This window comes from Brienomyrus brachyistius, chromosome 7 (genome assembly GCF_023856365.1).
Source record: "Brienomyrus brachyistius isolate T26 chromosome 7, BBRACH_0.4, whole genome shotgun sequence".
NCBI lineage: Eukaryota > Metazoa > Chordata > Actinopteri > Osteoglossiformes > Mormyridae > Brienomyrus > Brienomyrus brachyistius.
Genome location: NC_064539.1, coordinates 619,496 through 642,290, shown reverse-complemented (window position 1 = coordinate 642,290; position 22,795 = coordinate 619,496). Strand labels below are relative to the sequence as shown.

Here is a 22,795-nt window from a genome sequence, read left to right as displayed (position 1 = left end):
GCACAAGCTGTCGCGCACATGTCAGCTGAAGTTGTGCATGTAGAGCTTTGATGTAGATTCGCCGCAGCTGAACTAAAAGGCTAGAGGCATACTTTGTGTACAAAAGTTAATACGTTTTCCTGAAATGAATCTGCCTCTTTGAGGCCCGGCATCAATCCCGCTGCAAAATCTGAGTCAGTAGCAGGGCCATTAAATGGCAAACAATGAAGCCGATGGCAGAATGTGGAGGCCCTGAGCCAGGACTTCAAATGTGCTGTCATTTATACATGTTTTCCTCAAGAATTTATTGTGCTTGTCCTACTGATATGGACTGAAAGCCATAACTATCTATGCTTATTTATGCAACCTTTGCAATAAATAACTATGTGGACCACGGAATATATTATAAGTCCTTCCTGGTGCTGAAATGGAGACATATATTTCTATTGTAGCAGTAATGTATTATTTGATTGTTTCATTAAACATTCAGTTAATGTAGGCGTATATGAAATCCAGAGATATTCCAGAGATTATTAATAGTTCAGAACAAGTTTAGCCTGAAATTTGTTGGGTAGATATTTTGTGGCTGGTTACGAAGCCTTCTTCATTTCCTTCCATTCATCTTCCACAATTTAACCTGGTTAGGGTTGCAGGATCTATATGACTATTAAATGATGATTAAATTAAAAAGTCTTTATATAAATGCATGCATTCAAAATGTGTTTTAATTCTGCTTCACACTGGAGCACTGGCTATCCCATTTCAGTGGTTATGTTGGTCTTTGCACACCTGTGCACTTGTGGTGCGATTCACGCAATTCCTCTCCAGTTATGAGATGCTGAAATACATGTGAACTATATAGACAAAATTACTGAGACACCACCTGACCACACCTTACATGAACTTTTATGACATACCATTCTAAATCCATAGTCATCGATATGGAGTTGGTCCCCCCTTTGCAGCTATAACAGCTGCCACTCTTCTGGGAAGGCTTTCCACAAGACTTTGGAGTGTGTCTGTGGGACTATTTGCCAATTCATCCAAAAGAGCATTTGTGAGGTCAAGCAGTGATGTTGGACATCAAGCACAATCTCCGCTCTAGTTCATCCCAAAGGTGTTCGATGTGGTTGAGGTCAGGTCTCTCTGCAGGCCAGTCAATTTCTTCCACATCAAACTCACCCAACCAGGTCTTTATAGACCTTGCTTTGTGCACTGATGCACAGTCATGCTGGAACAGAAGAGGGCCTTCCCCAAACTGTTCCAACATAGTTGGATGTATAGAATTGTCCAAAATGCTTTGGAATCCTTAAGTATTAAGAGTTCCCTTCACTGGAACTAAAGGGCCTAGTCCAACCCATGACAGACAACCCCACACCATTATCCCTCCTCCGCCAAACTTTACAGTTGGGACAGTGCAGTCAGGCAGGTAACATTCTCCTGGCTTCTGCCAAACCCAGACTGCCAGGCAGAGAAGCGTGATTCGTCACTCCACAGAACACGATTCCACTGCTGGAGGCACTAGTGGTGCAGTGCTTTGCACCACTCCATCCAGTGCTTGGCACTGCGCTTCCCGTTCCATTAAGAGGAGGTTTGAAACTTTGCAGTTATTGAGACAACAGACCACTGGCGATTTTTTACACACCGTACACCTCAGCACTCGGCGACCCGGCTCTGTTCTGCGTTCTGCAACTTCATGGCTGAGTTTCTGTTGTTCCTAAACACCACACAGTCATATAATTTTCAGAGTATGACTCGTTGTGCTCTGCCTCTATTGCCTGTATGCATTTTTGTCTCCTTACAGGCTATATTTCTCCCCCATCCGAGCATGCAAGTGAGTTTATTCTCACTTGCTGTTTTTCCACTGTCCTTTTCGGAGTCTGCTAAAAACTGAACTTTGCTCTCTGCCTCATGATGTCTTTCCCAATGGAACGCCACAATATTTTATTTATTCGACCTGCATGTTTATAATTTATTATTTAATCTGTCCAGCAAATTGATCTTTTGCTTTCCTAAGAATAAAAAATCAATGTAGCGTTGTTCTGCTAATAAACGCTGGCAAGTTGTTTCACTGCTGGCATCGGCGATATTACACAAGCCGTCAAATTTTCCAGCTGTGCTGAAGATTTGGATGCTACAGCCTGCCCCACTTTCACTAACATTATCATTCCAAATTCCAAGACCAGCTTTTCTGCGGTGCCGTTTTTTTCTGGTCCAAGGCCGTTGTTTTGTGGTGGAAATGCGTGGAACTAGTTCTAGATATCCTGACACTATATTGGTGGAAATGGGGTGTTCGATGCTTTTCTGCGAAAGTAAATGGGCCCAATAATGAAACCATTCTGTTGACCCTGGGCTTTGAACCAGCAACCTACTAATTACAGGTGCAGCATCCTAACCTGCTAAGCCACTTGCTGCCTCCTGCTTTCTCTGTGAGGAAAGCAAACCTTGTTCTCCTACACAATAGACAGGGATATTCAGCACTAGGGAGATGTTAGAAACTGCACCCTTCTGGATCGATGTCACTTTGCATTATTTACCCAGCATTTGATCCCCTAATTGCCCTGGAGAACCATCTATACCATCCACTGACTGAACCAGGGGCTTTTCAGCTGTCAGTTGTAATCCTGCAAAAGCAGCATTTAACATCATTTATCTCTCCCTGTCAGCTACTTTGTGATGCCCCAATTGCTCCAACTGGAGCAGAAAGGTCAATAGGCTTGATTCCTCCAAAGTCCCCCTGTGTCAGAGCTGGTTGAAATTCCTGCTGATTAGCTTAAATGATTAAGTGATTACAAACCGCAAAAGGCAGACTTCAGAAGAGCCATTTGATAGCAGATTCAGTAAAACTGCAACATCCTCTGAAATTCGCGAATGACGTGGCCCTGTTAGAGAATAAGTAATTATTTATATAGGTTAATTTCTTGAAACGAGAATAACAAACTAAAGTGAGAAATGCCCGGTGATGTCTTTGATGGTTAACTGCCGCAGATTCTCTGTGGCCCATCCCCACCCACAGTGTGCTCCAAAACAGATGGAGATTAGGCCCAAGTTAAAAATAGGTACTCTAATAATACAGACGTATCATTTTTAGCCAGTGTAGCATGTTGGGAGTTAGCATGGCCACCAGCCTTCCTGGGAGGAAGAGTCAGGTATTTTGGTTTATTTATACCAGTTTTTCGACCTTAGCATGTATCGATCAGCATGCTTAGTTGCATGTCTATCTCTATAACCTGCTCTCATGTTTGATATCATGCTCACGTTTCCGTATGATATATTTTTTATGTCATGTTTTGTTATATTTTATGTTTTTTCTTATTATATGTTATGTGGCTTTACATTGTTATGTTATGCTGTGGGGGGCATGGTGGTGCAGTGGTTAGCACTGTTGCCTCACACCTCTGGGACCCAGGTTCGAGTCACATGTGTGTGGAGTTTGCATGTTCTCCCCATGTCATTGGGGGTTTCCTCCAGGTACTCCGGTTTCCCCCCACAGTCCAAAAACATGCTGAGGTGAATTGGACTTGCTAAATTGCCCATAGGTATGCATGTGTGAGTGAATGGTGTGTGAGTTTGCCCTGCGATGGGCTGGCCCCCCATCCTGGGTTGTTCCCTCCCTCGTGCCCATTGCTTCCAGGATAGGCCCCGGACCCCCCGCGACCCAGTAGGATAAGCGGTTTGGAAAATGGATGGATGTTACGTTGTTACTTTAAATTGTTACGTTACATTACATTATGTTACGCTTTTTAAGGCTGCTCTGTGGTTTGATCTTTGCATTCATGTCATGTTGGCTACGATCTCATCTCATCGCGATGCCACAGAGATCAACACCATGGCCAATTTTGACAGGCCTTTTGATCAAAAAGGAATTTTTACCGTGGACATGGTATTTTAAAAATAATGCCTACATTTTATTGCCGTGGACACTGACGAGTCTTGCTGCAGAGGGGTCTCCGATTCCTGTCATGCAACTGTAAAAGAGAAAATTTCTTTTCCAGACCATCCATCTTCTAATTACTTATCTTGGTCAGGTTCACAGGGGGGCCTGGCAGCATAGAGGGCACAAGGCAGGGATTCACCCTGGAGGGGATGCCAGTCTACCACAGTGAAGAAGCATAGCATGGGGAATTTAGAATTGCCACTTAGCATACTGAATGAAGGAAGGATCCGGTACAGTACGGTGAGAACATGCAAACTCTGCACAAACAACAGGATTGGGATTCAAACAAACAACCCTGCTGTTGTAAGGCAGCTGTACTACCCACTGTTTCCCAAACCAGGGATACTAGATCTCAAGAAATATGCTTTGGGGAGGGGGTGTGGTGTAGTGATAGGTTCAGTTTGTTTAGCTGATTTCCTGGTGCTCCTCCATCATCCCACCACCCATTAGGTCATTTTGAGCCGACAGGCAAATTAATTATATAATATAAACAGCCAACCCAAGTTTGATATGGTCTTAGGGGCAGTTTGTATTTACGTGACAGATTACAATAGTGTGAACAAATTTGATTGTTTGCAATACGTTGATCAACAAAAATATCCTTTCCAAATTTACTTTGGAAATTCAAATAAGTATTTCAAGGAAGTCATATGCTGCATCAATGAAATTAGACCTTGTTATCCTGTGCATTCAGTACAGTCCTCGTTAAATTACTCATCCTTCCTTTCATTAATGTAAGTTCCTCTTGGAAATACTGGCTGTAAGTTGATCTGTGGTCTCATGCCAGATTTTTCCCCTCATATGCTTCTCAAAGACGTTTCCGTGCAAATTCAGCGCTCCGATAATGTGTCTCTCTGGAGAGCTGCAGTCAGTCTGCAGCAGCGCTGGAACGTTGTGCATGATCCTCACAGCCTGCAGCGTGTATCAGCCAGGAGATCAAACTAACAGCAGGAGCAGCAGCTCAGTCGGGAGGATATCCCACTTGGGTCTCAGCTCTCTGCTAATCCACGCAGCCTGACTCCTGGCAGACTTCATTTAAGATATGCCAGAGATTTTATTTCATTGTTGGGCTCCTTCACTGTGAAGAATTTTTCATTTCAGTAAGCTAAAGAAAGCATATAAATGGCTTTTGGTGTTGAGCTGAGCCAATAAGAAATCCACCTTCATAATGGAGCTCTTAAACAGCACTATAACTTCAGGATAAAAGCCCCACTTATCCCATTGTAAACTGGACCTGCTGTACTTAACGCGACTGGTTGGACTATATACAGTCAGCACGGCAACAATACTAACGAATGATTTTTTTTAAGGGGAGATCAATAAATATAGTCAGGTTGCCCTGAACTGTGCATCCTTGAGGTCATCCTTACTGGCCTTGCGAGGCATAGAAATTAGTCAAAGTACATTATACCAGAAGGGCACAGGAAATGGCACCATACCACTTAAGCCTGGTGGCCTTCCAGTGATCTAGGGGCTTAGGTGGTATAAAGCCGAAGCTCACTATATAGCTTCCATCCTCTGGGCACAAAGGGTAAGGTGAAATCCTCTGGGCACTGGCAGGATTCGGGGACCTGATCCATCCAGTAATCGAAGCAGGAGTTGGTCACTGTTAGGAAACCAAATTCAGTCCCATTGCAATGAAAATGGATCTTCTGCATTAAGGGAGAAAATTTGGAACATTTTGTGAGCTTTTTCACGGCACTGGCTATGGATCGATGCCACATTGCCCTACCTGTCCCAAGTAAACAAGCTAGAAAATTCATCTTCTAAATTATAGACTTGAGTCTGTAGCTTTGGAGAACCAAGCAAGCTCTTGTTGCAGCTCTAAAAGGTTTTCCTGTCTTGGTAACTCTGCTAGGTTGTTCCTTTGGCTCCACAACACTTCCATTACAAGATCTGGATGCCTTACAGATAAAATAAAAACAGGCACGAAACATAACTTAAGGGCCTGTCGGTGCTGAACTATGCAAAGCAGCCTTGAAAAGACAAGCTTCATGAATATTCATTAATGATAGAATGACATACCAGAAGGAAGGAAACCTGCTGTGGAACAGATAATATTTTGTAATTGGGCAGCATCACAAAGGCGTCATGGGATTCTCGTTTACTAACTGGGGCAGATGCAGGAGATCATATTCGGTTTAACTCAACTCTCCTTCCGCTGACAGGCATCGGCTTGCACACGGCATGCTGTCTGGGAATGCATCCTTCCCAGCAAGTGGCGAGATCTTGGTATTGTGCTGTAATGGAATAGTGGGGGAAAAATGACAGGTCAGACGTCAAATTTGTTCCTTTCCACTGGATGGGAACTGGTAGCTGTGGAGCTGAATGACTGATGCTGCTTGTGCACATATCTATTCATCATACACCTGGCAAACCAGCTCCAACAATAACATCCCATTACCTCCTACCGCAGTTTCTTCCTGAAGCCCTAAAGGCTGAACTCAATGCTGCCTCGTAACACGACAGAATCCATGTTTGTGTACACAGTGAGAGGGCTGGGGGTGGGGGGGGGGCTGTCATATTTCACAATGCACAGCAGCCATACGTGCTAAAGGCCGCACAGCTTGTTTGCTCAGCTGTGTCCATGGTTCCATGGGTCCGGTTTCCTGTACCTTAAACATGATCAGCATCATGGACTGCGGAACCATCATTAAGAATGCAGCGAAGAACAGTCACAAAAATAATCATTCAATGCACTACAAATAATTCAATGCAGCTGATTAAACTGCATTTAATAAAACCCCAAATTATATCTTTAAAAAAAAAATAGCTTTTCAAAAGCAAGTCGACATGATTTTATGACACCGAGGTCTATGGTTTGCAGAACAAAATACATTACGTGAGACAAAAAGCGACAAAAAACAAAGAATCCACCAAAACAGTGACCTGCATTTCTTTTACAAGTGTCCCCTGTGTATTTATTTCCAGGGTATTTAAGTGAACCTTCCGATTAATCCAGTTAGGATTCAGTCATTTTGTGCCCATATTTTGCGGAGGCTGGCTGCAGTAGAATGACGGCAGTTGAACACCCTTCTCCTTGGCACCTTAACGTGCCACTTCCAGAACCAGTACCATCTGCTTCAGAGTAGCTGCAGACTTCCAGATCCCCACTGGGACACTTTCCTTGGCAGAGAAATTAATCGTTTTTCTTGGTGGGGGCAGAATCCACATTTCGAGATTTTGTGATTTTTGCTGCTGGTTTAATTATAGAGTGATCAGCTGGAGCATCTTCTGACTCTAATTGTTCAGAATTCCAATGGTCAAAAACAATCAAATCTCTTGTTTGGGATAGTGGTGCTTGTTCCCACATGGTGTCATTAAACACACGCAGCTAGCTTGTTTTGTTATTTCTGTGTGGAAACAGAATTCACAACAACTTGGATAATTATGAAATCAGCATTGTCTTTCATACTCACACATATACAGTATATATTAATGTTTAAGTACGGCTGGAAATTAAATGCAATACAGGAAATGGCATAAGTGTGAAAACTGACATCGTGATTAACTGCAAAGGGGAAAGGCACCAGTGCAGCAGCGTCCCTGGTTTCTCTTAGCACAGTTAAAAGCAGCCCACAGCTCTCCTAAATCAAGCTGAGGAAAAATACAGGAAGGGATTTTTTCAGCAGGTTTCACTGACAGGGGACGCTAAGACGTTTCTCTTGTATCACCCACAGTGAAGGGAAGCTGGCAGCTTTCCTGCCTCCGCAAAATTATTTATGAGGTTCCTCCAGTTTTCAGTGCGCTGTGGCCTCATTCTTATTGGCAGGACCACGGGGAAGCCTGTTATAGCCTCAGCTATGGGTAATAGAGGAAAGATGTCAAGTAACCAGTCTGCCAGTGTAATACCAACAAATGAACATGAATTATTCTTCTTCTTGAGTTTTTTGCATAATATACTGTGACATTTAAATGTTCACCTCAGCGATGTGATAACGGATAACATGGAGTATGAGTGAAAAGTTTGGACACGCCAAACTGCCTACCAAGGAGAGTGATGGTGTTGCATCACAAGACCCGGAGGAGCAGAGATTGAAGGAAAAGTGGCCCATGGATTTAAACCAACCATCTTCTGAGTCCCGAAAAAAATATTGTTTTTTTTTGTTTAATTCTTTGGTCAGTGCATAATTGCATATATGTTATTTTACAGTTTTGATGTCTTTTCAATTATTCTAAAATAGAACCAATAAACCTTTCTATATGTAAGTGTGTCCAAACTTTTGACTGGTACTGTATAATTCTTATAATAACAATTTATAAGCTAAATCCATAAAGGGGTGGGGGGGAGTTTGGACAATTCCTGGCTAAGTGGCAGGGGTCCTAAAAATTTGCAACATAATTGGAATGATCTGGGTTGGGGGCCCCATATGATGGGTTTTCATGGGGCCCAAAACCTCTAGCAGGACCCCAGGGGTCAGGCTGTACTTTCATTCTGCAGACCCAGTTAGGGTGACTTTGTTACCAGACTTACAAATTAAGTCAGATCTAATTGACATCTCAATCTTTCCCATGGGATTTGTCCGGAAAAAAAATACAAAAGCCCTTGTCGTTAGCTAAAGGATAATCTTCAGTAATAATTATGCCCTTAATGGACCCAAGATGTGCTTTTAGCGATAATTAGCTTAAGTTGGAGTGGAGTTTGAGTGGCATGTTGGCCAGTATTAGTGACCAATAAGAAAAAGGACACCAAGGTTCTTTGACGGGAAGAAGATTTTCAATTATTCTTCAGTTATTATTATGTAGATTACTTTTATTTTAACAGAATGCTACGGAAGTCATTTAACTGTCAAATCAAGTCACTAAGCTGCAAATATTATTCTGCAGTTCAGCCATGTTTAATAATTTTGCAGCAATTATATCTTGGATTAATAATGATTTCACAGTTTGAACACCAGACACATTTATTTTTTTAAAAATCACCGTATAATGGCTGGCACTGACATGGCTATCAGCCAGATTGTTTTTTAAAACTCTACAGGAACACTAGGGAAGATTTAAATTGCTCGCTTGTAAAGTGCTCTCTTCCACTAACACACAACTGGCGAACTAGTGAGACAGCTGTTAGTAATCCTGAAAGGCACGCAGATGCGGGGGCATGACGGAGGGCACCCCGGACAGGATGCCAGTCCACGAGCCGGCAATAAGAGGCGCTGATTCACCTAATTGCATGTTTTGAGACTGTGGACAGAAACTCTCACAAACATGGCGAGAGCATGAAAGCACCTCAGACAAAGAGCCAGAGCAGGAATCAAAGCCTTACACCTGAAAGCACAAGCTTACAAATACCAGGCATCCCTGCTGCCCTTAGAGAAATAACTAGTCATGTTAATTTCTGTACTTACAATTTGTTACAAATTCATTCCACTGATAATTATCATAGTGATGTTTTATTCTGTGTTCCAATTAATACTGTTTATTATTGATGCTGCTGCTTAAAAAATTAGCATAAATTAGCTGCCACTATATTCTCTCATAATAGTCCAAAGGACAAGCCGGAGTAAGTCACACAGCTCAAGTAATGTTCACGTCTATCAAAATAAAGTGACGTCTGGGGCCAGATGTTTGGCGCTTCCATCGCCACTGAAAGTGAAGCAGAGCAAACAGGATGAGTCATGGCTGCCGCCTGCCCACAGCCCAGTGCCCAGGTAACCATAGCAACCCGCAGCCCTGGGTCCCTGGGATGCATCACCATCATTACATCCATTAGTGAGAGTGGGAGTGACAGAGAGAGAGAGAGAGAGAGAGAGAGAAAGAGAGACTGCAGAGACAATTGCTACAAATGCACCACATTCATATCTGTGTTTGTTTTGGGATTTGGGGGGGGGGGGGTTGTAATTTGTCGTTTTGTAATATTGACCAAGAATTATATATCATGATGTCCATGATTAATTCCATATTAATTACATCTGTAATTCATTATATATACAAATTAATGTGGTTATTTCTCATTACAAACTATTATATGTAAGACATGCTAGACATTATGAAATAAAAACTTCATACTTCAATGCTAAGAATTATGTCTTTTACTAATAAAGGATTTTTGACAGATTGATAACATTGAAATTAGCACTTTTATGACTGGTCATAATGTCCTTGTAATCACATTTCACACTAGTGGCATTAAGATTTTCCAAATCGCTTGGTAAAGAAAAAAAACACTCAAAACTAAAACAGAAACCAGACATTCTTGCTTACCCCCTTTCCTCCAATGCATTTCCTTTAAGCAAAGTTAAACTTTGGTCCTAATATCAACAACCATAAAACAAATACACACTTGTGATCACAGAGCGTGCAAAAAAATCAGCGACAAGTACCGGATTCGCTGAATCGGCATAATTGATAAATTGAATTCATCTTCTTTATAACTTCATAACTTATTTATTACGGCGTGGAATGTAAATGACATATGCTGATATTGAAAGCGGAGATTGCCCTTTCTGCAGTGTGGTTTCCTGAAACAAGAGAGCATAAATACTTCCTACTAGCTTTATATAAGCACTTTGTCCGAATAAATAACATTCAATTTTTTCTTAATGAAATCCAGATGCTTTCATTTTAGCACAACATTGAGCTGCGGGGGCCACCTGGGGCTCTGCGCCGGACTGAGCAGTTTCAGCGCCACTCGTTTGCACTTCCCGCATCGCCGGAGATGATAACGCTGATTTCCGCGCACGGTGCAGAGGCGCACGTGAGGTCCGGACCGTTTATCGGAGCTACGCAGTGTTTATGGGCAGAACAGTCACGGTTATCGTGTTCCATTCATCCCCAAGGCCAAAATCATAAAGAGCCAGTTCGCTGGTAGTTTTGCTGGCTCTAAAAATAACCCCGGGACGGGGATCTGCATCACGGCTTCGTCAGAGCTGACATTCCAGGTAGCTTATTCTTCGGTTTTCACCGTCATCTTTTGTGTGAAAAATAGAAACGACATGTTAATGGATTCTAATACGTATCACAAATTGAACAAATTGTTCAAGGGAAAGGGAAAAAAATGACTCAACTGAATTTTTGTTTATTGTGCAAAATTCATGTAAAATAACTCGGTTCCTTTCTCATTTACCCAGAATGTGTGTAAAAGCATCAGTAGTCAAAAGTCCGGAAATTATATGTTAGAGTGGCAGAGTAGAAGGCACATAAAAATGCGCAATAATACACCAAAATACACCATAATACACTGAATTTTAGAGAGATCACGTGTATCTTCTTGAAGTCTTGCAAGACAATAAGCCATTGTGTCATCATGGAAATGATGTTATATTAAAATCTGCAGTAATATGTCACATTTATCTTGTGTGGAAAGTTTCGCATCTGCACACGCCACAGGGAAACATTATTAATGTGTAAAAAGCATCATGGTGCCACAAATGATAAACGGCCCTTTTTTTCCTGGGAACCGAGACGTGGGCTAATCCATAACAGACCCACACATTTTCTAGCCATTTGCTTTGCTGCTAGACTGTTTGTCAGAAGCAGGGACCCTGTTCTGGGTCCCCTGACAACAAGAATTTGAACATTTTTTCACATCTCAGCATGGGTTTTCATTTAATAACTGCTAAGCAACAGTAACTCAAGGTACCAGTTAGCATAATTTATGTCTGCAGCTTGTTCATTTCAAACTGGAGAAGGAACTTTTTTAAGAAATTGATGACCGATGAAGAAAACTCAATTCAGTTTCAATTTATTTTTATATAGCGCCTTTCACAACAGTTACTCCAAGGTGCTACACATGGGTGTGTTGTGATAAATTACAACATCATTAAGACGGCATAAAACAAAAACAGGGAACAGGAAAGACAGAAATGAAAGAAGGAAAGACAAATGACAACAGGGTTGAGGAACCAAAAACTCTGAAGTAGGGAGAAAAAAACCTCTAGGGGTCCAAAGGTAACTGGCTGCCCAGCCCCCCCCCCCCCCCCCACTGCCCAGGAATACTGGAAATAATGAACACTGACCACATAATATTTTTATAATAAATTTTCTTTGTAATAGAGGTTGTGAAAACATGTCAGATTCAGAGCTTTCCCTGCACAGGAACTTTGGCTCCAGCATTTAACTGCAAAGTATTCTGGTAAATATTAGGGACAGACAAGCCGTCAGATGGACAAACAAGCCTGGGTCAGTTTTTAAGTGCTGAGTTTCATTTTTGACTTAAACTGAATTGCCATCTGAATACATCGTGATATTTTCCCCTGTTTGATGTTCCAACTTCAAGTGCTGCATCATCACTTTCTGATTTTTTTGGTGAATTCTTTGAGATGTGCACGCAGCAGCCATTAAAGAGGGCTGTGTGCCCAATCGCTACGTGACTGTAGCTGTCAGACCAGGCAGGCCCACCAGCTTCATCCCTGCTGACATATACAATGACTTCCTTCTCAGGGAGGGTGGAGGCTTCGCCGTTCTAGTTTCCATGGCGATGTGTAATCTCCCATCTGGGCTCGGCCTCGTCCGCGGTGCAAGTGTCATGTTGTTAAGACTTGGGGCTGTAATTCCGTAAGAATGCTGGAGGTGCCTCGCCTGAGTCAGTTCACCACAGTATTTTTTCCAAGTTCATTTAGATAGCTGCAGGATCGTTTTATAACAAAAAAAAAAATCTGTTATATTGTTGTGGTGAAACACAGCAATCAACACAATCAAGTCATCTAAAGAATATATTCCATATTCATTCATTTGTGTCCATTCCATTGGCAGTAAACTAGAATCATTTTTGGAAGCTCTGAAACATTTTTGGTTAAAGAATAACACTTTCCTTCATGTTAATGGTGGCTACTCAATATAAAAGCACCATGATGAATTATTTGATTGTGGTTTTTTGACTGTCACATCACAGTATTTTCTTTGGCTACTGCTTATGAGTGGCTCAGGTTAAGAGTCTGGAAAAATTATACAGAAGGTCATTAATGAGGAGGGAAATCATAGATGATTTCAATCCGTATGGTAAATACATTCATACGTGTTGAATCTTGCAGTCCATTTAGTGATACATGGTCACTAGTCAAGGATTGAATATGATCATTTTCATTCTCCTGAAGTTGCAGGGAAGTACCTCAACACAAAAACCGTTTTCAGGAAAAGAAACAATGTTTCTTTTTCTGTAACTAGATGGAAAGTAGCGTTGAATTTGGTTGCATTCCAAATAAGAACCGAATGTGTTTCATTGGGTCTCTGCTGCAAGGGCCTTGATTACTGATGTCCTTCAAATCTAAATGGAAAAACAACATTGTTCCAATAACTGAAACCAAACTGTTTAGCGAATGGTGTCTTCCTTGAAGAGGAAGCCACATCTTGCCCATTAAATAATGAAAGGGATCTTCATACAGCTTCTCAGAACAGATTCTGTCACTGAAAATGGGAGGTGTAAATTTCAGGCTGTGGTGAATTAGTGATTCCTTATATTTATTACACAAACAGCGAGGAAGAGATGTGTTTTGCTTGTCAAAGTCAAGCTTCAGTTTCGTACATAATCACTGCAGGTCGACACAGTGAGAATATGAGTCATTGGTCTTGACGCAGTCATCTGGTTATGTAATGTGGCACAAAACAAACCCGCTTTCTGCCCTTTAAATATTCAAATCAGATTTAAAAGAACAAAACAGAGATACGAATGATAAAGTGACACTTTTGGGTCCCGCAAGCTGCAAGCTACAGTTATTCACCGACTGAGATATTTATGCTGCTAAGTATTATAGCTGGTGTGTCAGAATTGGCTTGGAAAACAAGCCACTGAGGAATGAAATGAAATATAAAGTTAATATTTATATATGGTAGTATATACAAGGATTCATGCCCCCCTGGCACCCTGACTAGGTTAGAAGATGGATGAATGGATGGATGAATGGATGGATGGATGGATGGAATGTGTACAAGCCACAGCATCAGAATTAGATTGTTGAATGATCCCATAAGCTACCAGAATTCAAAACGAACACTAAATTGATTATCATTGTCAGATAAGCCAGCCATCAACTCGGCGTGAATTCTAGTCATACCTCCTTTGTGATATGAAAGTAGGGGCACCACCAGACTTAAATGGGAGCCGTACTCTTGATGCCGGAATCACATCAATACTCAGACGATGTAGCAAAGGACTTTGGCAAAGAAAAATGTCCCTTTTGTGCAAACTGCTGAAAAATAAAGTGTGCAGAGCTGCCTGCACTTATTAAGCACCTGCATGCGAGTCATCCGATGCGTGAAATGTCCCAAAGACACGTTTACTCTCATTTTCTGAAAGAGCCTTTTAAAAAACAATTTCCATTTTAATGACTCGTTTCATTTTAGTACCTTTAATTGCGCTGAGATGTTTTGATATTTTAGTTAATGTTTACTTCAGGGATCAGCAATTCATATTTTGTGTTGCATGCAATTTTATTGCATAACCTAACTAAGAAAGATGCCAGATCTTCTTTTAACTGGGAATCACTTGATAAATTAATATTCCAATCTGTGTTTCAACAAGCAACACCTTAAGGTTTTTCAATCACTTTATCAGTCACTACACTTTGAAACCACTTAAATGTGCTATTAACATTGCTATTTCTACATGGTGCCTTTTCTGCATTTTGGAAAAACTAGATAGTTGTCAGATGAGCTTGTGAGTCATACAGCAAAAGGAAATGACATATAGGAAGTTGCTCTCACCCAATCCTGGCTTAGCATTCCAAGACCTTGGATAGCACCCTCCTGATCACATGTCAGCTGTTGGTTACTGAAAGACCTGATCGTTGTGGACAAGCAGCTAAGCTCTTCTGGAACTGGAAGATGCTTCATTATATCCTTTAAGGCTCTTAGCAGAACTGACCCATGCTTGTATAATTACACGGATTCATATATAAAATGACTGCTCCTCTCTGCCCTTTCAATTTTATAGCCTGTAATTCTGATGCCGGAGTTAATTAAGGTGGTATATAGTATGCAGAATATATGTCAAAATGACATCTTGGGATTTCAGAATTTTGGTTGCTGATTGGCTGATTGTTGGCATGGTGGAGTGAAGTAATGTAGTGTTGGATTGTGGGATTTTTTTCTTGTCTTAGTGTTTAATTGGCCTGGATGCCTGGTCTAACTCAGCTGCGCTTAAAGGTAGAGTTTGTAAACCATTAACCCAGCTGTTTTTCAAAAATCACTTCTTTCTAGTGGCGCGTGTTGATCCTGACTGGCCTGCTCCAACCTACAATTTAGCCATCGTGCATGTAACCATGTTAGGCCATGTTTAATACATTGTAAAACCTTACATAAAAAAACATCATTTCCTAGAATAAGTTCTTAATCAAATAAGTATAAGATATTGAGATGTAGATACTGCTAAATATTATATCTGGCTTGATACTGATTAGGGCCTTTGTATTTTCAGCAGGCTGCAAAATATCAGCCATGTCACAATATTATGAAATGACCAAATGTTAATATACACAATGAAAACAACATTAAAATGGTAATGAAATGAAACATACCATTTTAGATTAGTCCAATTTATAGGATATGAAGGATAATATAGGGGTGGCATGGTGGTGCAGTGGTTACCACTGTTGCCTCACACCTCTGGGACCCGGGTTCGAGTCTCCACCCAGGGTCACATGTGTGTGGAGTTTGCATGTTCTCCCCATGTTGTCGTGGGATTTTCTCCGGGTACTTCAGTTTCCCCCCACAGTCCAAAAACATGCTGAAGTTAATTGGATTTACTAAATTGTGCGTGTGAGGGTGAATGGTGTGTGAGTGTGCCCTGCGATGGGCTGGCCCCCCATCCTGGGTTGTTCCCTGCCTCGTGCCCATTGCTTCCAGGATAGGCTCCGGACCCCCCGCGACCCAGTAGGAAAATGGATGGATGGATGTTTTGTATCCCAATTACACACTTATCTGCAAAGAATTTTAAAGACAAGTGCTTTATTAATTGCGTAGTTTCCTTTATTTTGTGACAAGATATATACAAGTAAATATAAAGCTATAGGCACACGTAAAACTAAAATCTCCTGCTTAAAAAAATCAATAAACAAACTACAGACATTAGTGTGTCACATACTGGATTTTAGCCCTTCCCTATTACATGTACATGTATAGAACATGTTACCCATGGTGTTTTCAATTTTTTCGTATTGAAACAACACACATATTCTTTGAATGCGTGTAGTTCTAATGAATATGCAGTTCCATTTCGCAAACTGTGATCATTGCTTACATATACAAGTGCAATGCAACATTATAACCTTGGAGAAAAAATAGTATTAAATAATACATATATACCTTTAAAAATGTTCCCTTGAATATAGGCCACATTGAATATACGCATAATTCATACTCTCACATATAATTATACAAACAAAGTATATACCTTAAGATGTTAATGTATATTTGCAAAATGAAGTGAAAGCCGTGGTTGAAATGAATGAAAATGCGTGCCATGTAAAACCGTTTAAGGAACGTCTCAATAAATGGAAGCATTTTGTAGCAAAATGTTTTGTACATTTTTACATTTTGTAAACATTTAGGATAAAACACAACAGGTTATATGTCATGTGCTTTGTGGCTAATGCATAAGGTGGGTCTTCCGAATTTTTTGTAACGGTATTACTGCAAAGATGATTCAGACATTGAATGTAGGTGAAAATTTACCTTTCCTAAACATATACTTGCGTTGCACACAGAGTAACAGATTACATGACTATCTGGGATGAGGCTGAGTAAATACGCAATGGTCATGTTAAGGCTTAAGTAAACTTGCTTTCCCTTTTTATTCACTTTATTGTTCCTTTTTGCCTTTTAGACAAATGACATGGATAATTCCACCCTGAAATAATAAATAAAAGCTTCAGTCTTCAATATTTCCCACTCAGTGTACTCTGTATGTTATGTCCTGTATATATGTACAAAAGAACCACATCTCTAAGCATCCTGGGAAATATGGTGACCATAAATTAATGTTTAAAGTGACACCCATTAGCATCACATAACACACTTTGCTAAGTGTGCAATGCGGGTGCTGTCTGGCAGAATCTCCCTTTCAATAATGGCAAACCGTGTCCATCAGCTAAATGCGAAAGGAACACAAAATATATATGCAATATAAAGAGAGTCAGCTGGAAGTGGAGTCCCCCCCACTACTGCAGTGAGCCAAAAAAGGAATCAAGCAAATTACAGGAACTCACTGATAAAAGCCAATGTAGTGTATCCATATCGCCAATCTGACATGTGTCTTCCTGACACGAGAGGCAGTGCAGATATGCATTCCAACTCAGTTCACTGGGAGATTTATATATTTGTCTCAGTTTTAAACATAAAATATTAATGTCATTGAGATATATATTTTAAAAGATAATATTTCCATCCCTTTCAGCACTTTGGGATAGTAGACATTCTAAACTTTAAGAAGTATTGCTTCAGTATAGCGTTGCTCTTTGGAGGTGAATTTTGACTCACGCAAAATATTTTTAAGCTTATAGGACAATTATTAAGGTGATTTAATCATCTTTTCGTGCAATATAAAAATTTCATATTTCATGGCAGGTAATCTCTGATGCTTGCCGCAGAGCTCATGCACCTCGAATATCTCATATTTACGGCTGCATTAAATGTGAGCTTGAGAGGCTAGTGAGAGCTGCATGAGTGCAAACGTGGAGAGTGCTTACCCCCTACAGGTGCAGGGTAACTTTATTGACTGATTTGTAATGTTTTGGTGTTTGATTTACCACAGGGAGCATTTATTTATGTATACGGCCGCCTGTTGTGTCTTGTAGTTTGTTGTAAAAAGTGATTTAACCCTCAACCTCCTTTTCGCCTCCCAGTTCTGAATGTGGACCGCGGAGGGTGCTGGGTGAGTTCGGACTGGAGCATGAGCTTCTGTTGTCCGGCTCCCACAGGCCCGTGCGAGGGCCTGGTCTTCTCACATGACCACGCACTTTCCCTTGAGTTTCTCCGCCCGCTTCTGCTGCTTATTCTTCTTGCCGTCGATCTGGAGGCTAACAGTCCTGCGCTTCTCCAAGTTCAACAGCTCCTGAAAGAGCTCCTTGACGTTGTGGTTGGTCTTGGCCGACGTTTCCATGAAGGCACACTTCCACTTCCTGGACATGGCTTCTCCGTCGCTCATCTCCACCTCCCGATTCTGGGCCTCGTCGCACTTGTTGCCCACCAGCATGATAGGAATGTTCTCCACGTCGCCCTTGATCTGGCAGACCTGGTCAAAGATGGGCTTGAGCTCCTCCAGCGACTGCCGGCTGGTGATGGAGTAGACCAGGATGAAGGCGTGACCCTTGGAGATGGAGAGACGCTGCATGGCGGGGAACTGGTGACTGCCGGTGGTGTCGGTGATCTGCAGGGTGCAGATGCTCTTGTCGCAGCTGATCACCTGCCGGTACGTGTCCTCCACGGTGGGGATGTAGCTCTCGCGGAAGGTCCCCTTCACAAAGCGTAGCACCAGGGAGCTTTTACCCACACCCCCCGCGCCGAATACCACCACGCGGTAGTCATTGCTCTGCTCCGGCATTGTTCTTCGCAGTACCTGACTGGGAAAAGGCAAGATAAGTCTGACAGAGAACTTACACCTTACCGTTTAGTGTAATTTTCTCCCCATTAGGATAAATAGAGTAGAAAAAAATACATTTGCCTCCATCAGAAGACAGGAAATTTATAGTTGTGGCATCGTAGGCTTTTTAGTCAATTTTTTAGTCTACGAATTTGTTCCTCCTCTCGTAAGAAGAGGACAGGTGAGCGTTAGCGCCCACAGATGGCACTTTAAATCACATGATAATAGTCTCACTGGACTGTAGCAATGAGTGAAATGAGATAAAAATTTATCCTATGAACATCAGCAGAGAGAAACGCTCGCCGTAGCCAATAGCAGTCCAATAAAGCTTTAAAGCCCAGTCCCCAAGACCGCCCCTTCATGAGCAATCCATACATTTCAGCCTTTTCACAGCCGAAAAGCGGAGTGTATAATGACATAATTACGACGACAACAACTATCTACAGTGAAATATTGCATATTTTAGTTTACAGAGAGAATAATAAATAAAATAGTCAAATTAAAGTAAGAACCACGCCTCACCCGTACAGTACTCCCGAATCAAACACTACGCTTCTTAAGCAACGTCAGTTACATTTCGGCCATAATGGATCACTTTGAAATTAAATAAGATATAGAAATGCATCTTAATAAATTAATCTTGGACTGGCTATTTCGTAATACCGATAAACAGTGATTTAGGACGCCCTTCCACCAGAAAACAAGACAGATCCATTTGGTAGCTTTGCGCTACAGATCCAATAACACGGACTAGCTGCATTTAAAAAGTAGCGCACATTTTGTTACAAACAGAGTCAAATACAGTAAGATTCAATGGTATCCTACAGATCGCGAATAGTCTGTTATAAAGTGCACGCAATACCAGACGCAAAAATGCAAGTCCAGTATTTATTAAAAGATTAATTAGTTTTAAAAACACTTACGGTAACAAAACTGACAGGGAAGTGGTGGAAGTTTACACTTCAGATTTCATAGTGAATGAAATAGCTGCGACAGTCTGTCCCGTTTGGTCCGCAATAAGGTCCGCATCCGCGCGAGCGGTATTTAAAGGCGCAGCTCGCCGAGCTAACGCCGTCCCTCTGAGGCTTATCGCGCCATGACGTCAGGTGGGATCTCGCTGCCTTTCACCGCCTCCGGTCCCAGCCCCCACCTCTTCAAACTGAGAAATCAACCATCTTCCACATCCGCGGACCCTATGGCAGCTTTGTCCATTGATTTGTTAAATACGTATCCACCCCCTCCCGTAGTAGACTGTTTACCTGGATTCCTTCAATCAAAAGTGACAGCACGCCTTTGCCGTATTTCCATTTATGGACATTTACCTCTACCTCCCTTCCTAGGACATAGTTAAATTTAACTACAAAAGCGCCGATTGTTACCTCTATCGTGTAAGGGAATATAGTCACTGTGAATGCCATATCAGGAAAAAATACCTCTTTATGTACACGTTTAAGGGTATTTTAATTTCTGGCTGAAACCTGAATTGGGATTTTTTCTGCAATGTAAGGAATACTGAGTCTCCAGAAAGATCTCAGAAATCTGGGCCTTTTGCATTTTTTCTTGTTTCCCAAGGGTCATGTAAGTACAGATTTTAAGGCTTTCCTTCGTGTTTTTCCATCAGTCTATATAATATGGAATAGGGCTGCATGAAAAAAACAGAGAATTTCAGGGGATATATCTCTGCCTGCGGCACACGTATTCAGCAGGTTGGCACTGATGACACCAACCTGAGTCCACTTCCGCTGACAGATGGTCTATTGCGGGCGTCATGACAGCGAAGCGGTCAGTGATGTCACTACGAGCTGCACCGAAGACACAGCAAAGGCACCGCCAGGAACCGTAGTGGACGACACTGACCAATCGGAGCACCGGTGAACCTGTGACAGTTTAATCTGGACCGTGACTGTTTCCCTCGCTCATATAAGATGTGACTTCAAAGCTGGTAGGTTCTTGTGCCGACAGTGGTAGCGAGTTGCAAATCCTGGGAGGACAAACGCTCGAATCTTGGAAAGAAGGTATGTAAATATCTACCCATTGAAACATTTCCAGTGACTGCTAATCCAATCTGAGTCAAATGAGAAGGAGCCTGAGGAGGTATTGATGGTTGAGGAGAACCAGGAACCATGGGGGATCGTGCCCTAGACATCATCATGCCCTAGACACGATGCCAGCTCACTACAGGGCATGTACATAGACACAAACAGACACCAAAATGGCAGTTCAAGGGTGGCAGAATGCATGGGGAATGACAGGAAATCTGAATATCCCCGATACGAATGACAGGAAATCCGAATATCCCTGATGCAACAGCAAGCAGGCACTGGAACTGCTCTCCTATGGCTCCCCTTCAGAGCTGGGACTGCGTTCAGGTAGACAATCCACACATTACTAGTCAACATATCGCCCAGGTACTGCTGTCTTCCCCTCAATAAGGATCTAGCTGTGAAAACAGGAAAAAAATAGCCAAGATCATTCAAGGAATATAAAGAGCCAATGGTTTTGTACAAAGACATGGAATTCATATGGATCTCTACTCACAAAGGCAAGGTGTTCTGGTTTAAATTCACATACTCTAAGTGAATTTGTACTCAAAAGATACAAACATTCATCTGATATAAAATGATTATTTACATGTTTTAGCATCTCCTTAGAAAACAAACCCTGCATATATTGCATATATTCTGGTGAATAAGTCCTATCATATATATGAATACGCATATTTTGTGATGCCAGAAAATGACAAACTATCAAACAGCTCTGATCCTGTTGAAGATTGTCGCAAATATTTTCTTAATACCCTGACTAATAATGTCAAACATTTAATATTCGTCCAAGGTGTTTAACTACATAATACTGCTTTATTATTAATCATGTGTCACAAAGTAAGCCTGACCATAGGCCTCGGGTGGAACACATTTGAGGTCTTATGCCTGTGATTGCTTGGATGAACATTTATTTTAAAACTAATTTATATAGGTTTGTTATAATGTATAAGAACAATCGCATTAATGCGAGTTATTAAAATTAATTAACGTAACTGCCTTTCAGTACATTTGAGTATTCAGGAAGAGAAATTTCTATCGTTCATGTAACTAATCTATACTGTCCTCGTTCACCCTCTGCTGGTGGATTTAAAAAATGCAACAAACCCCAATGAATCGCAGCCCTACTATTCACTCACAGACGTCCGAGCAGCGTAACTGTGGAATTAACGTTACTGTTTTTCTCCTTCGAAACTGGTCTTGTAAGTTACAATTTGTAATCTTCACCCCACTGTAAAAAACAGGACATAAATGGCTCCCCTACAAATTTAAAATATGCTAGAGAAACGAAACGATGGTACCGTGCACTGCTGTCAGAATATTTGAATATTTAATTTGTGAAAAGTTACAAAACATAATTGTCACATGCCACTAGTATGGCAAAACAAGCTTTTTCCCCTGATATTTAATGAAAAAAAAACACTGAGCATTACATAAATACATACAACGTTCATGCGAAAATGTTTCTTTTATTGAAATTAAAAATGTTTTATATGTTTAACTGTTAGTGAAACATAAGCGAGGTAACGCGCGTCCCGGTAGCGTATAGGCTCGGTGAGCGGCCTCATGTTTCCGTGGGTATGCCTCTGTTCGTGCCCCCGGGTTCGTATATTCACTATGGATGTCTGTGTTATATGAATTCATATATACTGAAGTATGTGCATGTTTTACAGAGGCATATGAAGAAACTATCACTGAATAAATTATTCACAAAATGCAAATCATTATACACGCTGCTTTGTAAATAGATTATATTGCAAGGTTTTGTAAATGTAGAGTGGTAATGGTCAAGATAATTATTAAAATAAATGTAGACAGAAATATTGTAGCCCCGGGGAAGTGGTTCGTGTTCAATGAACGTGTTTTTCGCTCATCATTTTGTCTCGCGACAGAAGCTTGGTTACTATATGAACTGCGTCGTTTTGACATAGACAACAATAGTGGCACTTCTAAGCGACGTGTAGACGTCGTCAAAGGTTAATTCATCGTACTGATAAGCATTAAAGCACTGAAATTCTGAGTGTACATTCAAATAAAATTTTAAGGTCTCAGCTAGAACCCAGACACATTAGATTACCGAAAACAATTACTATGAATAGTTTAATAATATATTGCGCACTTGTGCTAGCCAGCCCCATCACTGGGTTGGTTAACACACAAGCAACATATAAAAATCACCAGAATTTTTGCTTAATCCAAAAATAACCAAACAATCATTATCAGTAAAATAATGCTTCCGAATCTGTAAAACACTCAAAATATCGAATCAATTTAAACATTAATTGTTCAGTAGACTAATAAGGACAGTAATAAAATCTTGGCTGC

The 22,795-nt window shown here is 41.1% G+C and overlaps 3 protein-coding genes across 5 annotated transcripts in view; 2 read left to right on the top strand and 1 right to left on the bottom strand.

Annotated features, from left to right (window-relative positions):
• The window catches only part of LOC125746672 (lysozyme C II-like), a 93,850-nt gene that overhangs the window by 69,011 nt on the left and 2,044 nt on the right, over positions 1-22,795 (top strand). The window contains exon 5 of one of the 2 annotated variants that reach the window (XM_049020968.1): positions 16,524-16,533. The exons of the other annotated variant lie outside the window; for it this stretch is intronic. The gene's annotated coding sequence lies outside the window, so the exon portion shown is untranslated. Of the gene's footprint in view, positions 1-16,523; positions 16,534-22,795 lie in introns of those variants that run through there. 2 annotated transcript variants of the gene reach the window in all.
• LOC125746670 (GTP-binding protein Di-Ras2) lies at positions 15,785-19,561 on the bottom strand. Of its 2 annotated transcripts, none has more exons than XM_049020962.1 (2): positions 19,352-19,561; positions 15,785-18,404 (listed from the first exon to the last, which is right to left on the bottom strand). In XM_049020962.1, the coding sequence occupies exon 2, from the start codon at positions 18,387-18,389 to the stop codon at positions 17,790-17,792; it is 600 nt and encodes a 199-aa protein (XP_048876919.1). In that variant the 5' UTR covers positions 18,390-18,404; positions 19,352-19,561; the 3' UTR covers positions 15,785-17,789. The 2 variants fall into 2 exon arrangements, with proteins under 2 accessions (XP_048876919.1, XP_048876918.1); XM_049020961.1 differs by having other exon boundaries at positions 15,786-18,408; positions 19,352-19,554.
• The window catches only part of syk (spleen tyrosine kinase), a 31,318-nt gene continuing 28,125 nt past the window's right edge, over positions 19,603-22,795 (top strand). The window contains exons 1-2 of the mRNA XM_049020951.1: positions 19,603-20,006; positions 20,178-20,443. The gene's annotated coding sequence lies outside the window, so the exon portion shown is untranslated. The remainder of the gene's footprint in view (positions 20,007-20,177; positions 20,444-22,795) is intronic.

Coding starts and splice junctions, on each gene's coding strand:
- LOC125746670 (XM_049020962.1), bottom strand. CDS start 18,389: ATGCCGGAGCAGAGCAATGACTACCGCGTGGTGGTATTCGGCGCGGGG.